Below are 16,947 nucleotides of genomic sequence, written 5' to 3' on the forward strand. Positions count from 1 at the left end.
AAACTTTTAACACTTTTATTATAGAACTATATTACTAATTTACTATACTAAACCTTACCAAAATGGTGATTTTTTTTTAAAATTATAAAACCATGATAAATTATAAAACCATGATATTTCCACACATTTTTAAATTATAGAACTATATTCAACCACAAACCTTACATACATTGTCAAAAAAAACTAAACTAAGTTCGAGACATATTTCCACACATTTTTAAATTATAGAACTATATTCAATCACGGACCTTACATTGTCCCAAACAACTAAACTAAGTTCGAGACATATTTCCATACATTTAATATTTACGTATCAATTCATGAGTGTAAATTAATATTTAATTTAAAAAAGTATTGATATTAACGAGTAAATTAATGTAACTAAAAAAATAAGGAAAAAGAAAAGAAGCAAAGAAGTGTAAAACGGTGCGTTAAGGTCTCGTTCGTCGTCCTCGGTCGCTGGTGGTGGATCTGAACAAGCGAGTAAATTTCCTCAACTCTGAAACCTTCTTCTTCTTCTTCTTCTCGACTTGAACGCGCTGCAATTGAAGTTCCTCATCGATTCACAAGATGGCGCTGACATCATCTGCGCGTGATTACATAAATCGCATCTTACAAGACATATCTGGCATGAAGGTTCTCATCCTCGATTCTCAAACGGTACGATCTTCCACAATGCTATCAAATCCTATCAATTTTTCATTCACAATCAACTCTCACTTATGCTAGTTTGAATTATGATTCTTTTGGATCACGAGTAAATTGTAATTGGGGGTGGGTTTGAATGTTTTTCTCAAAGATGAAAACACGGAATTTTATTGTGTCTAATGTCATTATCAATACCACAAGTTACATAGTTTAAACATCAAATTCAAGCTGGTGGTTGAAATGGGGGATGACCTTGGGTGTTTTATGTGATATGAAAGTAACGCTCAAGCTGAAAGACCGGCGATGTTGTATGAGACAGAGTGTTGGGTTGTAACTTGTAAAGAACCAACACGAAAATAAATTAAGTGTAGCGGAGATGAGGATGTTGCATTGATGTGATAGGATTATAAATGACAACATTAGAGAGAGTTTAGGTACTTTGTGCATGTTGGGAGAAGACATGTAGATTTTATAGTGTAGTCAAATCACTAGAGACAAAGGAAGTCCTAGAAAAACTATAAGAGTAACTATTAAGAAAGATCTAGATATTAATGAGTTGGATACAACATCATGGTGTTGTTTGATCCTTGCAGCAGACTCTACTTAGTGGGATAAGATTTGGTTGTTGTTATTGGGTCATTAGTAAATTATCATTGTGAGTAGGTTTGAATGTTTTCTGAAAGATGAAAATACATCACTGCCTTCGTTAATTTCTTACGGAACTTCATTGCGTCTGATGTTACATTGTTTTCTTTCGACAATGGATGGCAAGAGGTTGCAGGTTTTAAACTACTGTACAGTATGGCGAGACTCTGTAAAATATTTTTTTTTTTTTTCATTTATGTTTCAAAGGATTAGGGAAAATATTTTGAGGCTCCTTTTTTTTTTTTTGAAGAGGCCAAAATATTATGAGGCTTCTAAATATTGCTAGTTATAATGGCTCAATCAATTATTAAGTTATAATGTTGATATGTGCTTGTGAAGCTATTACCTGTGGGTTATATTGGCAAGATACCATTGTAACTTGGTGGTACCTGGATTATTTGATTTTTGGCTGTTGTTGATAAGGAAATGCATTTTTTTCCCTCGAATTTTCGCAGGTAAGTATTGTGAGTGTTGTGTATTCACAATCAGAGCTTCTTCAGAAAGAAGTATTTTTAGTAGAGTTGGTTGATTCAATTTCCAAGTCAAGCGAACCAATGTCACATCTCAAGGCAATTTACTTCCTTCGACCTACATCAGAGAATATCCAGTATATGCGTCGTCAGCTGGCTAGTCCTAGATTCGGAGAATATCACCTATGTAGGTTCTTTAATTGTTTTGATTGACTCTTAGATAAGATATAGTACAATTCTTCCTTATGAATTGAGTTTGTAATTTCTCTAAGTTCTCTAAGTTAATAGTGATTGTCATCGATTCATTTGAAGACTCTCTTTAATCCATTCTGAAATTACAGTTTTCTCCAACATATTGAAGGACCATCATATTCACTTACTTGCCGATTCGGATGAACAGGAAGTTGTCCAGCAAGTTCAGGTAACTGCTCATGGGGTGCACACTCTAATTTTAAAGTTTGTAGTCTGTATGGACTTGTGAATTTTGATATAATCATTTTATGATATTTAAATTTCTCACTAATTTTGTGATAGTAGATGCTTTTCCAACCCTTATATATTCCGTCTCATTATTTTTGTCATTTAATTAAGGTGATGTGCACATTTTATGAAAATCATTGATTGCATTCGTTTCTATTGTAAAATAATATCCTTTGACTACATTGTCCGTATTGTAGTAGGAGTTTGGTGGAATGACTTATTATTATTAATATAGTGGAGATGTAAATAAATAAGGGTATTATAGGAAAAACGTAATTGATGCTTTCTCGATATTCTAAAGTGACAGATAATAAAAACCAGTGTATAGTATCAAAATAATATTAGAAATTCTCATGAAACATGTTCCGGATAGAAGGGTATTCTAATTCCACATAATTGTGACCTTTTCTATTTACTGTCCGGTTCTTTATCTGATAAATGACTTTTCGCACTGTTGAGCTTGAAGCTTTGGACCCTCTACCCTTTGTGTTGCAATCTCAAATGATGGGTTTTGTGTTGCAAAATTTAATTCTGATACATTTGTTGCCCTGATCATCCAGGAGTACTATGCAGACTTTGTTGCTATTGATCCTTATCATTTCACTTTCCACATGCCTTCAAACTACATTTATATGCTCCCAGCTGTCGTAGATCCTTCAGCATTGCAGCGTTTCAGTGATAGGGTTGTTGAAGGTCTTGCTGCTGTTTTTTTGACATTAAAACGGAGACCAGTTATTAGATATCAAAGAACATCCGACATTGCAAAAAGAATAGCACATGAAGCATCTGTGAGTTCATGCCACCTTGTCTAACTTGTATTTTGTGGTTTATTTTAAATAATTGATGTTGCATTTTAGCTACTTGGTCGATGGTTTCTACAAGTTTAAGCTTTTATACTTCGATCATTTCTATGGTTCTGAATTGCATAATGCATTGGGAGTATCTCTGAGTATATGCATACTTGAATCCAATCTATTTGTTATTTGGCTGGCAATTTGTGCACCACAACATGCCATCTTATATCATTAATGATTGTGCTGGCATACATTGTGAAACTAATTTACTTTATTGTGCATGAAACAGAAACTGATGTACCAAGAGGAAAGTGGTCTTTTCGATTTTAGACGAATGGAAGTTTCTCCTTTGTTGTTGGTGATTGACAGGAGGGATGATCCTGTAACCCCATTGCTAAATCAATGGACCTATCAGGTATCAGTGAAATTAAAACAAGTTTAGTGCTTACTAACAAGCTTACAGCTGAGTGATTTCATAAAAAAAATTATGCATATAGGTAATGCTCATTTGTGGTGTTATATTGTACAGGCTATGGTTCATGAATTGATAGGAATCCAAGACAACAAAGTGGACGTCAAATCCATTGGTAAATTTCCAAAGGATCAGGAGGTTGGATACATTTCTTGCACTGGGTAATATGTCAGAAGCATATCGCAGTCTTGTTTTTGTGCTCATTGAAAAGTAATTTTTTTACTAATTCTTATCGCAGGAGGTTGTTCTGTCATCGGAACAAGATTCCTTTTTCAAAGCTAACATGTATGAGAATTTCGGAGATATTGGTATGAATATCAAACGACTGGTTGATGAATTTCAACAAGTGGCAAAGAGTAATCAGAACATCCAAACAGTAGGTTTGTACTTTTTATTCTCTCACATTTCAGAGTACTTAAATCCTTTCAGCTGTTACAGTTATGAACTTTAAAACTTACTTGTACATGATAATACATGTTATTAACACTTGCCGATTTCATGATCTAACTCTTGGCAGAGGACATGGCCAAATTTGTTGACAACTACCCTGAGTACAGAAAAATGCATGGGAATGTGACAAAACATGTGACTTTGGTAACAGAAATGAGCAAGATAGTTGAAGAGCGAAAACTTATGTTAGTTTCACAAACAGAACAAGAGTTGGCTTGCAATGGAGGGCAAGGAGCTGCTTTTGAGGTATATATTAGTCTTAAATATTTGAAATTCTCCTTTGGCTGTTCTCAAAAGTTAAGTTTTTTTACGACCATCAAATAAACTACTCCCTCCGTTTCAAAATGAGTGTCGCTTTAGCCAAAAAAATTTGTTTCAAAATGAGTGTCGCTTTCAGTTTCCAATGCAATAATAACTTTTTCTTTTCAATTGTACCCTCCAATTAATACTTTGCACACTACTTCCAAAGTATTACTTTTAAAACTAACCAATAGTTAATAAGGATAATTTGGTAAAATAATCATTCTCTTTCTCTTAATCATTGCATTTCTTAATATGTGTGTAAACACCTAAAACGACACTCATTTTGAAACGGAGGGAGTAAGAAACATACCAGTTATTTACTAGTACCAATGTCAGTAATGTCACTATGTATATTGCATACCGTCTAATTTCTGAAGTTTACATGATTATATCTAAATTATTACCCCACCAGTAAAAAGCATTTGAAGGAACAGAAAAAAAATGTAGAATCCTTTTAAGCTTTGCAATATTTTTTGTAACTTATTTTTCGCCTGCTCTGCACATGGTACTTGCTGTAGCAGCATTTATTGGGGTGGTTCTAGGAAAATAGAAAGCTAATCTAGAGTACTTTTTTCATCTCAGTGCTGATATTTGTTCGAAAGGATATGCCATCCTTATTGTAGTTAATCTGTTATCTGTCTTCGGAAACTCTACATTGTTCCCTAGGAAATTAATATTTTGATTAGATGAGTTATTGTAGCTACTCTGTTCTCACTTAGTTCTTTCTTTTTGATGCGGGGCTTTTTACTCACTGAATTTCCAACAATATATGAGTTAAGGACAAGGAACCGCAACAAAGTATAAGAGTAAACAAATCCCTGAATAATATCTGTTATTAGTTTCACTCAACTATCAATCCATGTTTAACACAACAAATTATTTGTTATGTGAAGCAGTCTTATTTTTATCCAACCGACATGGAAAAATGCAACTCTATTTTTCCCTGTTAATTGTTGTTATATGTACTGGTAGTAACAGTTTTAAAATAATGAAGTTAACATAAGATTGAGTGATAAGTGATAACTTTGGTCTCTATGTACTCATTCACAGGCGGTGACTAATCTACTAAACAATGAAAGCATATCAGATATGGACAGACTACGTTTGGTTATGCTATATGCTTTACGATATGAGAAGGAGAGCCCTGTTCAATTAATGCAGCTTTTCAACAAACTTGCTTCCAGATCTGCCAAATACAAACCTGGGGTAAATTTAAACTGTTGTCTTTCTTCTTAAATCCATATATTCTTACGCATGAATTCCTGAACGTCTCTTAATCCTTAATGGATGTTATCCAATTTTAAACCTTAGATAAATAGTAGTGGGGGTGAAATTATTTTGGGTTGTGTTGTCTTGTCATATCTTCGGATTTAGGTTATAAAGTAGAAATTTGGATTCAATGAAATTGATTAATTTAAGAACAGCATTTAGATGGATGATTTTGCTGCTTTTGATATGGCTACACGAGAAAATTTCTGATATTGATATCTTCATTGTTGCACAACAGCTTGTCCAGTTTCTTTTGAAGCAGGCTGGTGTTGACAAGAGAACTGGTGATCTTTATGGAAATCGAGATCTAATGAACATTGCGCGTAACATGGCTCGTGGACTGAAGGTCTGCATTAAATTAAATATGCTTTTTATCTTTATAATATTGGTAAAATTTGATTTGATCTGTATAAAAAAAATAAAAATCGTTTTTTGTCTCTATATTTAAGAAAAATAGTATGTTTTTAGTCCCTCACTGGACCCTTACATGGGACTAAAAGTGCAAAGTTTTTGTATTTTTAGGGACTACAAAGGTATAAAAACTGTATAGGGACTGGAATCAATATTGTCTAACTTTACAGGGACCAAAACCATATTCAATCATCGAATTATTTATTATGACCACTGTAGCGTCATATGCTTGATGATGTGAGTCTTGAATCTCAAAATACTTGATTTGAGTTTTGCTGCAGGGTGTTGAGAATGTTTACACCCAGCACCAGCCGCTTCTGTTCCAAATCATGGAAAGCATTGTCAAAGGACGGTTGAGAGATGTAGACTACCCATTTGTTGGGAATCACTTTCAACAAGGAAGGTTTGTTGCTATGAAATATAAACTCTTCATTGTAATTATATTTGTGAACTTCTAGAGGTCTCGTGGTTTTATAAACCAATGATTTATATCCAAATTTGTGATGCCACTACATTGTTGCCTGTTTCTCCATGTTTATTATTATCATAGAACTGTGGAATAATCTGAGTTGTGAAACTGGTGACTGTATAAAAACCAGGCCCCAGGACGTAATTATCTTCATTGTTGGCGGGACAACATATGAAGAGTCACGGTCTGTTGCTCTACAAAATGCCAGTAATACAGGCGTTCGGTTTATACTTGGTGGCTCTTCTGTTCTTAATTCGAAAAGGTATGATTAACTCATAAAGATAATTTAGATTGGATTAGTGAAAATGTTCATTTTTCCTTTCAAACTGTACTTTCACTTTGGCATGCTAGCAATAATGATTTTTATTTTTGGAAATTGATAGTTCCAGGCTATTGACAAAAATTTTAGTCATGGTATGGGCTTACTAGAGACTTTTTCTGATTTTATTTACAATTTTACTGCTAATTCCAAAAATGTCACATCATTTGCACTTTTTCATATTTCCAAATACTTATACAAGAAATGGTAAAATGGCATGGCATTTTGTTGTTTTCACCATTTCTTTTACAAACTTCAAAAACAGTAAACAAATGAAAACTGCGACCTTTTTAAATTTTTTGAAAAATCATAAAATAAAAACAACCGTTTTTCAACCCAAATAAGTTCTTAGTTATTTTGAATGTTGTATGAAGTTAGTCATTGTCATGGTTTGGGCGATAAAGTTTATTGGGTAGGTCTTCGATGTTCCTTGCAGATTGAAAGATTTTGTTACGCGTGTTTTTATTGATTGGTCCTGGGTTGATTAGTTTAGCAGCAAAAACATCCAACATTTGCTTTGCACAGGTAGCATTTTGGATTCTTAGAACAGAGGTTTACTTTTTGAACTTGCAGGTTTTTCAGGGACTTGGAAGAAGCTCAGAGGGTAGCTCGTTCTAGCACCTCTGTTGTTTGAAGTATATCCTGGCATATTTTGCATCATGTGGACGATATAGATATAGTTTTTACGACAGCTTCAGGCTGGGAATTTTAGTTTTGGGCCTATGCATATGTATAAAGAAAAAACTGCTAAAGGAGTTCGATGTTGGATATAGACTCAGTATTCAATCCATTGTTGATCTAGAAGACAATCACCAACCATTGATCAATTTAGGTGCTAATCGGCTCCTTGCAATTGAGTGCGATTCAAGAGCAAGCCACCCATGGCTCGTCCCTCTTTTTTTTTCTCGGGAAAATAGTGCACACAAAGCATATAGGTACAATGAAAGAAACCTTTGGATTTGCCAAGTCTTCCATCATCTTTTGGCTAATCTAGTATCAGGTTTTATTGACACTGGCTGATGAAAGAACAATTTTGTATAAAATGCCCCATTCTTTTGTATACTAAAAGACATTCCATTTGTAGATTCACTGCTTCATAATTTTCAAGTTCAGATTGGGTGTCTGAAATTTGATTGATGTCATTTTATGTAATGCACAGTTGCAACGTTGATGGCATGGCATTATGTGCTGCCTGGGATTGTCTTGTAAAGATGATAACTGTTGTTTAGTGTCATTTCACTCGTTGTCTTCACCGAATAAATTTGGGTGTTATTTTTTTTTTAAGGACAGTTAAATTGATTATGTGTCAATTTTTTTAAACTCTATTTTCCACATCATTAAACCATTAAAATTTATCGAACAATATAAAATATAAATTAAACTAATTAGAAATTATAAAATATAACTTAAACATTAAAACTTAATTCTTGAAATTAAAAGGGTTAGATTAAAAAGGGGAACCTTAGGTTACTAAAAGTGCTTGGGAACCCTAAGATTGAAATAAAATGACACTAATTACCTTTTTGTTTGCTCATAAAATCATTTTTAACATTTTTTATTGAGTTTTTTTTTTTTGACAAATTTTTTTATTGAGTTTATTGTGCAAATTAAAGTTAAATACTCCATCCGTTTCAAAATGGGTGTCACTTTAGCAAAAAAAAAATTGTTTCAAAATGAAAGTCACTTTACAATTCCAATACAACTTTAATTTTTTTCTTTCAACTTTACCCTCAATAAATACTCCAACTTTTCTCTCACACAATTTTCAATGCAACTTTAAGTTTGTCTTTTTCTTATAAAGTAAGGGCAGTTTAGTAAAAGTGTTATGTTTAATGATTATTTAATTCCATTCCTTAATATGTGTGCAATTGACTAAAGTGACACTCATTTTAAAACGGAGGGAGTAAATAATAAAAATCATATATAAATTAAAAACATTGATTTTTTTTAGGTGATATTAAAATCCTTGATTGAAATTTGTATTTAACATTTTAAATATCATTTTTTTTTGTGGTGGCCGGGGTTTGAACCCCGGACCTTGCATATATTATGCATTGTCCATATCAACTGCTCACGAGGACACTTTAAATATAATTTTTTTGGTGGTAGGAAAGTTTCCTAAGATTTTATTTATTAAATATTAAAAATAAATTTGAAGTGATTTTAATAAAAAATGTAGTTAGTATTATTTTAATCCATTCTTAGTTTTTTGGAACAATTCTTTTGAAAAAAAATTGTTTTTTTTAACTAAGCAAGTAGCTTAGATGAGATGACTCGGTTTACACAAAAAAAAATCGTTTTTAAGTGAATTTAAGTGTATATTTTTTTTAAAAAGACGGATTTAAATCCAATTTTTTTTAAGAGGACATCATAGAAACTCCCTAATTAAAATGACCATTGACAAAAATGAGAAGTCGTTGTGCATTCATTAAATTAAATTCAAAAAGCAATAGTATTTTATAATGACATGTACCAAACAAAAATATTTGTACTACCAAACAATATACTCTAGCTCTGAATGTTTGGTAGAGACCTTCAATCCAAAAATTTAACCCTCTTCTTCCTTTGCCATGTGCACACGCACGTGTAAACTCAAACTTTCCCAATTTTTCAAGCTTTGAAATCACAACCCGCACACAAAACCCCAAATAGAAAAAACCGACATATTATGGACGGCTCTGATTCTATCTCTTACCACTACATCCACGTGTCCGCATCGTATTAGTTTTTTATTATTTGAGATTTGTGTTTTCCAACTGCCGAAGCAAAATTCCGTTTTTCTCTTTCTTTTAGTTAATTAATTAATGATTAAATAATAATTTTCCGCTGGTTCTTCCTTTTGCGTTCTATTCTCCCGGAAAATATCCATAATCGATTTTCTCGGGAAAATCAAACACGTTCAACACAGGTTCGAACTCTACCCTAATTTTACCTCCAATGCTTTATGCGATGCATTCCCATCGTTCTATTCTTCCTATCGCACCGATTTTTGTTTCGCCGCATGGCTTTTTTCCTTTCCCCGTTTGCATATACCCCAGGTCTAGGGTTTTGGCGCATTTTCGATTTCCTAATGAACCAATTTTTATATTTTATTCATATTATTTGTATTGAAAATCGATGATTGATTGTTGAATGAATTTTTTGTTACCGATAAATAGTATTTTGTTTATGGAATGTGAAAAGGGTTAAATATTTCTACGTGATAGTTTTTGAATTCATTATAATTGATTTGAGTTTACCTTGCTTTGCTGAAGTATATGTTCCTGATCACCTCTTTTGATCATAGCTGTGTGATAGTTTTGTTAAGTTATTGAATGCACTGTTGTTTATCCGTTTCTTTTCGACATTGGCTGGTTGTATGTATTTTGAATACCCCTTGGACTGTTTCTGCTTCTAATGTCTCGTACCTAGAAAGAAAAGAATCGTTGACTAGACTGTATCTTTGCTTCATAGCATAGCAGAAATATTTCAATGGAATAAGATATGATAATTAATATGATTATTATATAACCATCTTGGATTTGCGGGTAATTTATGATAGTATTACCAACTCTGGCACTGAGTAATTTTATGAATGGAAAGAGTTTGTAATTTTGTTTCTCGCAGGCTTCCCTTCTTTATGATCAATTGGAATGAGAGTTATGTGGTCAATTTATTGTTTAGACTTTAGATCAACTTTCAATATGAGATTTATATGATTGTTTTGTCTCGGTGTACCTATGCGTGCTCTATTATCACATATGTGTAGGTAATGGTAATTTATACAATTGCAATAAGCAAGTAGTTAGGAGAGTATATGATAATGATACTGTAGTTAATAAAAAAATAGTTGTATGGAAGTTTGTGAACGGTTTAGGAAAGACTTGAAGATTAATGAGTTGGACCAAAATATGGTTTATGATTGAACATTATGGTGTAATTTGATCCATGTAGCCGACCCTAATTAGTGGGATAAGACTTGGCTGTTGTTGTCGTTGATGTTGTATGGAATTGGAAGTTCGTGAACTGTTTTGTGACAACAAGTACATGATAAAAAATGGAACACCAGCTCTTAGTTCTCTGATGATTTGCCTTTTCTATATCCCTTCCCTGTATCAAACTATGGAACTCTGTATAGTTTAAGTTGTTGATATCTTGACATGTAGAGATTGAATGATGCTTTAAATTTTGGATTTTCTGGTCCAAATGACAATATTGGAGCTTTTTTTTTTTTTTTTTTTTTTTTTGTATTTTATGTCTTTAATGTCTATTATTAAATAAATTTTATATTATCTTGGACATGCTTACTAGTTCAACCACCTGTAATTGCTTCGAACACGGAATGTGTATTTTTTAATAGGTAAACAGTAAACACTATTTCTTAGGTAATTCAATTGTTAATGCATGATAGATGTCCTATTTCAATTCAGGTTTTCTACATACGTCAAAAGGAAACATCTTTGGCTGCTTTTGATGGACTGTTAGTTCTGCGTGCTGTGTTAAATTTGATAGTGCATCAAAAGGGAAGCTTTCTTGTGTAATATACTATATCTTAAAAGGTCCCAGTTTCCACTTTCCATACAGAGAGGGAAAATCAAACGAAATAGAAGGTTTTGTGGGAGTGGAGACCCTTAACACTGTCTGGAATATAGTAAGGCATAGAGTTGATCAAAATCAAGGGAATACTATTTTTTACAACCAATTCTAATTTTCCGGTGAATGGGTCTGATAGATATTCTATGTTCTTCCATATTTCTTTTTACGGTTGTTGAGTCCACTAGCAGATCAGGGAATATGTGGCTCCACAACGTAGGCGTGGAGTCTACAGGAACTGTTAGCTGGACAGTCTTCAGTGCAAGTATATTTGTGCTTGTTGCCCTTGTCCTCTCCATGTACCTAATTTTCGAGCATTTAGCTGCCTATAACCAGCCTGAGGTTGGTACACGCGTTCCTTTACTTTTGACTTTTGAGTCCTACTTATTTTTCCTCCTGCACCAATAGATTTACTATTTATACAATGTTTACCTTTGCTCTCTCAGTGCTTACTATAGTTGTATCCTTTGAGGGATTTGACTATATGCTGCCTGTATTACGCTTTTCTTTCATTTCATAATGCTTTCTAATTTTTAAGAGCAGAAGTTAATACTTTATATTTTTCTTTAATCAGGAGCAGAAGTTTTTGATTGGTCTCATTTTAATGGTTCCTGTCTATGCATTGGAATCGGTAAGAGATGCCAAGCAAATGGCTAAATACTCTCTCTTCTCATTATATATCATAACAACATTTTTACTTTTGGGTCTATTAGTTCTAATCTGTGAAGCCCGGATACGAGATACGATACAGATACGATACTGCACCGATACGCAGATACGGAAAAATTTCAAAAATCAAGATACAATACGGCTGAGATACGTTAATAAAAAAAATTATATAATTAAATGTACAGTATAATTATAACCATTTTTTTAACATGCAAATATTTTAACAATCAAAAGAAACCAATCATAGGCTCGTAGAACATCAACATAAATATAAATAATATTGACGATTAAGAGAGTGATGATTAGTCCATTACATACACAATATATCCCAAAACGAGCACCATCAGTGCTATAGTATATCCAGAAGGAACATTGTTAGTGCTATATTATATCAATCCAAAAAAGCAGCACTATATTCAAAAAAGAACACATCAGTAAGAGTTAAGTTATATTAGTTAACATTAATTGGGAAATATCGGGGCAGGTATCGGTGTAGGATAATTATCGGATACTCTCGATACGTATCGGGAAGTATCGGATAATTATTTTTTTTAAAAATAAAATTTAATCTTTGGATACTCTCCCGATACGTATCGGGAAGTATCAGGCAGGTATCGGTGCAAGATACGCATGGGATACGATACGTCATCCATTTTGAAGTATCCGGGCTTCACAGGTTCTAATGAATTGTTATGCGAGTGTCTTCCACAGTCAGACTAAAACGCTCCTCTTTTCACATGCATATTTATGTTGGGTTAGTTGGTTTGAAAGTTTTCCATTATCTAATAGTCATCTTTAAGATATCTTATTGATAATTGATACTGACAAGGAAAACAGCCTTCTTTTGATTTGAAATACATATTTTAATTTTGTTTAACTTATATTGAGAAAAGATTGGGTTATATTTTCCTGAAAGGACCATCTGTATGTTGTGACTTGCAACTAACATTAGTATCAGTGTGCCTTCGGTGTATATAATATAGTTTTAATAGTATATTGTTATGTTCTGATGTCTATATGATGCAGTTTTTGTCACTATTGGATTCCAGTGCGGCATTTAACTGTGAAGTTATCCGGGACTGCTATGAGGCTTTTGCATTATACTGCTTTGAAAGATACCTGATAGCTTGCTTAGGTATGTCAAATGGATTGCATATCTTTATAATATCACTAGTTGTAGTTATTATTCACATATAATTTTTGCCACATGCGGAAAGTGTAAGGATTCGGATATTTGAAGAGATTATCTGCGAGGCTTGAGTGTGTAAACTGTGAGGCTTGAATGTTATTAAACATGGCTTAAAGATTTCATACATCTTCTGAAATTTAAATCATGTTGGATTGGTCACGCTCTATGTACAAATTTGTTTATGGTTGATTTTAGGTGGTGAGGACAAAACAATTCAGTTTATGGAAGGTATGAGCCTAACAGCAGACTCCGGCACTCCTCTACTGAAAGAAGCATATGCATATGGAGTTGTTGAACATCCATTTCCTTTAAATTGCTTCTTAAGAGATTGGCATCTTGGCCCTGACTTCTATCAAGCTGTGAAAATTGGCATTGTACAATATGTATGTGATGTATTTTGGTGACTTGTGCTTTTGTTTCCCTGCTCTCTCTTTTCGAGAAAGTGGAATCTGTGTTTTTTCTTATTTTTTACTAAAACACCTACATTTTCAGATGATACTGAAAATGATCTGTGCATTGCTGGCAATGATCCTCCAGTCTTTTGGGGTTTATGGAGAGGGGAAGTTTGAATGGAGATATGGGTAAGATTCTATTGGCCAATGCCTTCAATTATGAGCATGTTTATAATGAAAACCAATGGCAATGATACTAAATATGTGATCTTAATTCTTAACAACAAAAATCGTTCTTGAACTCAGATCAAATTTTACTCTTTATTCGGAGTACCAATTGATATCACTACATATATTATTACTTCTCTATTTCCATATCTAGATTTCTCATAACTCTTAATGCTGCCTGATTCTCTTTTGTGCTTGCAGGTATCCCTACTTGGCAAGTATTCTTAATTTTAGTCAGACTTGGGCCCTGTATTGCCTCGTACAATTCTATTCTGTCATTAAAGATAAACTGGAGCCAATCAAACCATTAGCCAAATTCTTAACATTTAAATCAATAGTCTTTCTAACATGGTGGCAAGGAGTGGCTGTCGCATTTCTTTTTTCTATGGGAGCATTTAAAGGGGCACTTGCTCAAGAGCTGAGAACACGTATACAAGATTATATCATCTGTATAGAGGTGTGTTATTTGTGTTAACATATTTCACTTTTTGTTAATATATAACTAATGCAGGCCAATAGTTCAAAACCTATGTTTCCTTAAACAGTTGAAATTACACAATAAACTGATTTATGCATCAAAAGTTTTTGATAATTTTGTCTGTCATTTATTAATACTGCATTATTATGGAGTTGTAATATATATATTCTGCATGTAAGGTCGAGAGACTGTGAGGTTGAGAGAGAGGGACAAATACGCTTGGTTACATGAGATGATCATTCTTTACTCTATTTTGAACATTTGCAAAAGATAAATGCCAGCTATGCTTTAGAACAGGGACAGGGACTCACATTTTAGTAATAAGCTATGCAGAGTCATCTGTTTTATGTTTAGCATCTTACGTTGGTTTTTTCTCCTCTGTTAAATGTTTTGTGATGCCTGTTTAAACTGGAATTTCTGTGTGTTGTTGACTTGGAAAAAGCTTTCAATCAATTATGAAGTTCTGGGTTGGTGTTTTTAAAATGATTCCCCATCTTAACGTTGTTTACAGATGGGCGTTGCTGCTGTTGTGCACCTTTATGTCTTCCCTGCAGTACCTTACAAAAGAGGAGAAAGGTGTGTCCGCAATGCAGCAGTGATGGCTGACTATGCATCACTAGGAACACCTCCTGATCCCGCAGAGGTTCGAGACTGTGAGCGCTCAATTAGAACGCGGCTGGGTCACCATGAGGAGAAAGAAAAGAAGCCTATGAAGTTCACGCATAATGTTCGTGATGTGGTTCTTGGAAGTGGTGAAATTGTAAGATATGGCACTCAGCTTCAAACCTTTTAATTTTTTCTTGCATCTTTATGTCAAACTCATATGCGCTGTTATTTGCTTGCTGTCTTCAGATTGTTGATGACATGAAATTCACAGTTTCACATGTAGTAGAACCTGTTGAAAGGGGCATTGCAAAGATAAACAAAACCTTCCATCAGATATCAGAAAATGTAAAACGCCATGATGAAGAGAGGAAGAGAAACACTAAGGTCAAGGATGACAGTTACCTCGTTCCCCTGGAATCATGGAGAACAGAATTTTCTGATGTTCACGACAAACTTGTTGAAGGAAGTGTCAGTGATAGTGGTTTGTCCGATGGAAAGAGACATACCCATTCCAAGGCATCAACCTCCAGGATGAGAAGATAGTGTTTAAATATTCTATCACTTCAACAACCTATAGTTTTGCACAGAGAAAAATTCTAATAGATTTTGGTAGGGTAGAAAATTCAAAATAGAGCATGTAGGGGGACTGACAATCCGGCGAGCCTTTGAAGACGTGTAAATATAATGGAAGATATCTTGTCATGTACAGGGCTGATAAAAATTCCCACGGTTATGCAAGGGTGAGACTGATTTTGTTGTCTACCCAACCCTTGAAATATTGAATGAATTGAGAAGAAAACAATACATTTTTCAGACCAAAAAAGAGGTATCAACCCTGTTATTCTATTGAGAGTATTCAAGCAAATAACAATATACATGATTCAAGCAAATAAAAATATACATGATTCGGACCAAAAAAGAGGTATCAACCCTGTAGATGGGAGTGTTAATAGCCAAGGGAGGATGTTTTTGAATTCTGTAGCAAACATAGCAAAAAAGAATTTGACTTGTCTTAAAAAGTTCCAACGTTAATAATACTGATCTGCGTAAAATTTCCCTAATGTACCCTCATGTCCACCAAATAAAATTCTCGTAAATTTCCAATTATAATTCAAGATTAATCTTTTCAGAATTTGGTTCTGAGACCATTTTGAATAACCCGGGAGATTCCATGCATATTCAATACTATATCATCCAAGTGTGTGAAATTTTTGGCGAGTTTTGACTTTGAGAATGCACTTTTCTTGACATTTTGTTTTAGTGCAAAGGAGTTGAACTTAGAGGTTAGTGTGAAATTTTTGGTAAGTTTTGACTTTGGGAATACTGTCACGCTCTCTTGCGTTTCGAACTCGAGTTCTATTCGTTTTTGGGTGAAATTTATTAACCACTTGAATCCAATTACTTCAAATAACAATGAATTATGTTGGTAACTTTTTCTTTCTCAATCTAGCATTGTTATTCTAGTATGCCAACTCTTAATGTCCTCCTAAAACTTGATAACATAGTCACGTAATTACTCTTCTTCTTTGGATGCTTCAACTGTTATGGCAAACTACATTGACTAGTCCTCGTGAGCTTAGCTCAGTTGGTAGGGACAATGCATAATATATGCAAAGTCCGGGGTTCAAATCCTGGCCACCACAAAAAAAAACTACATTGACTAAATGGATCTCAGCTAGGGGTGGGAATAAGCCAGGCCAGACTTTGATAGGCCTGAGCTTGACCTACGAAAAATTTTACAAGCCTGAGTCTGGCCTATGGCCTATCATATGTCGTTTTTCTTTGCCCGACCTGACCTATTTAAAAGACTGACCTGGACTGAAAGTCTACTTCCAGGCCTACTTTAAATTAAGGTTATCAAATAGTTCATTTGACCTAATAAATGGGCTAAGCAGGCCTTAAAGCCTACTTAAAAGCATATTTCACTACAAGTAAATTTTAACAACATTAAAGCCTATTTAAAAGTCTATTACAACAAAGCCTATTACGGGACTCATAGGGAGAGAAAAATATGTTTCTATTTTTAATGTATGCAATTATTTTAATCTAAAAAAAAAATATCTTTTAGTAGATAGGTATTAAT

At 33.7% G+C, this 16,947-nt stretch overlaps 2 protein-coding genes across 5 annotated transcripts; both read left to right on the plus strand.

Moving 5' to 3' along the window:
- Positions 1–391: 391 nt before the first annotated feature.
- Positions 392–7,991, plus strand: VPS45 (vacuolar protein sorting 45). Its single transcript, XM_085755018.1, has 13 exons — positions 392–660; positions 1,749–1,950; positions 2,105–2,184; positions 2,804–3,031; positions 3,327–3,452; positions 3,567–3,647; positions 3,748–3,889; positions 4,027–4,205; positions 5,313–5,468; positions 5,770–5,877; positions 6,224–6,345; positions 6,542–6,673; positions 7,304–7,991. Exons 1-13 carry the CDS (start codon positions 571–573, stop codon positions 7,362–7,364), a joined length of 1,707 nt encoding a protein of 568 aa, XP_085611144.1. The 5' UTR covers positions 392–570; the 3' UTR covers positions 7,365–7,991.
- A 1,556-nt stretch (positions 7,992–9,547) lies between these two features.
- Positions 9,548–15,783, plus strand: LOC146941254 (organic solute transporter ostalpha protein (DUF300)). Of its 4 annotated transcripts, none has more exons than XM_085755020.1 (9): positions 9,548–9,638; positions 11,140–11,644; positions 11,877–12,014; positions 12,648–13,106; positions 13,356–13,543; positions 13,653–13,741; positions 13,982–14,237; positions 14,770–15,018; positions 15,111–15,783. In XM_085755020.1, exons 4-9 carry the CDS (start codon positions 12,989–12,991, stop codon positions 15,405–15,407), a joined length of 1,197 nt encoding a protein of 398 aa, XP_085611146.1. In that variant the 5' UTR covers positions 9,548–9,638; positions 11,140–11,644; positions 11,877–12,014; positions 12,648–12,988; the 3' UTR covers positions 15,408–15,783. The 4 variants fall into 4 exon arrangements, with proteins under 4 accessions (XP_085611146.1, XP_085611145.1, XP_085611147.1 ...); XM_085755019.1 differs by having other exon boundaries at positions 11,877–11,933; positions 12,998–13,106; XM_085755021.1 differs by having other exon boundaries at positions 11,877–11,933; positions 13,021–13,106.
- The last annotated feature ends 1,164 nt before the right edge of the window (positions 15,784–16,947 follow it).

Source organism: Medicago sativa, chromosome 3 (genome assembly GCF_051527215.1).
Source record: "Medicago sativa cultivar Bolivia chromosome 3, Bolivia_mono, whole genome shotgun sequence".
Taxonomy (NCBI): domain Eukaryota; kingdom Viridiplantae; phylum Streptophyta; class Magnoliopsida; order Fabales; family Fabaceae; genus Medicago; species Medicago sativa.

What these genes read in the sequence shown, in the direction of transcription:
- LOC146941254 (XM_085755019.1), top strand. Translation starts at nt 11,429, where the DNA reads ATGGGTCTGATAGATATTCTATGTTCTTCCATATTTCTTTTTACGGTT. An exon ending in CTGCCTATAACCAGCCTGAG is followed by an intron (nt 11,645 to 11,876) that starts GTTGGTACACGC and finishes TTCTTTAATCAG; the next exon opens with GAGCAGAAGTTTTTGATTGG. An exon ending in CTGTCTATGCATTGGAATCG is followed by an intron (nt 11,934 to 12,997) that starts GTAAGAGATGCC and finishes TATATGATGCAG; the next exon opens with TTTTTGTCACTATTGGATTC.
- VPS45 (XM_085755018.1), top strand. Translation starts at nt 571, where the DNA reads ATGGCGCTGACATCATCTGCGCGTGATTACATAAATCGCATCTTACAA. An exon ending in TAAATCAATGGACCTATCAG is followed by an intron (nt 3,453 to 3,566) that starts GTATCAGTGAAA and finishes TATATTGTACAG; the next exon opens with GCTATGGTTCATGAATTGAT. An exon ending in ACATGGCTCGTGGACTGAAG is followed by an intron (nt 5,878 to 6,223) that starts GTCTGCATTAAA and finishes GTTTTGCTGCAG; the next exon opens with GGTGTTGAGAATGTTTACAC.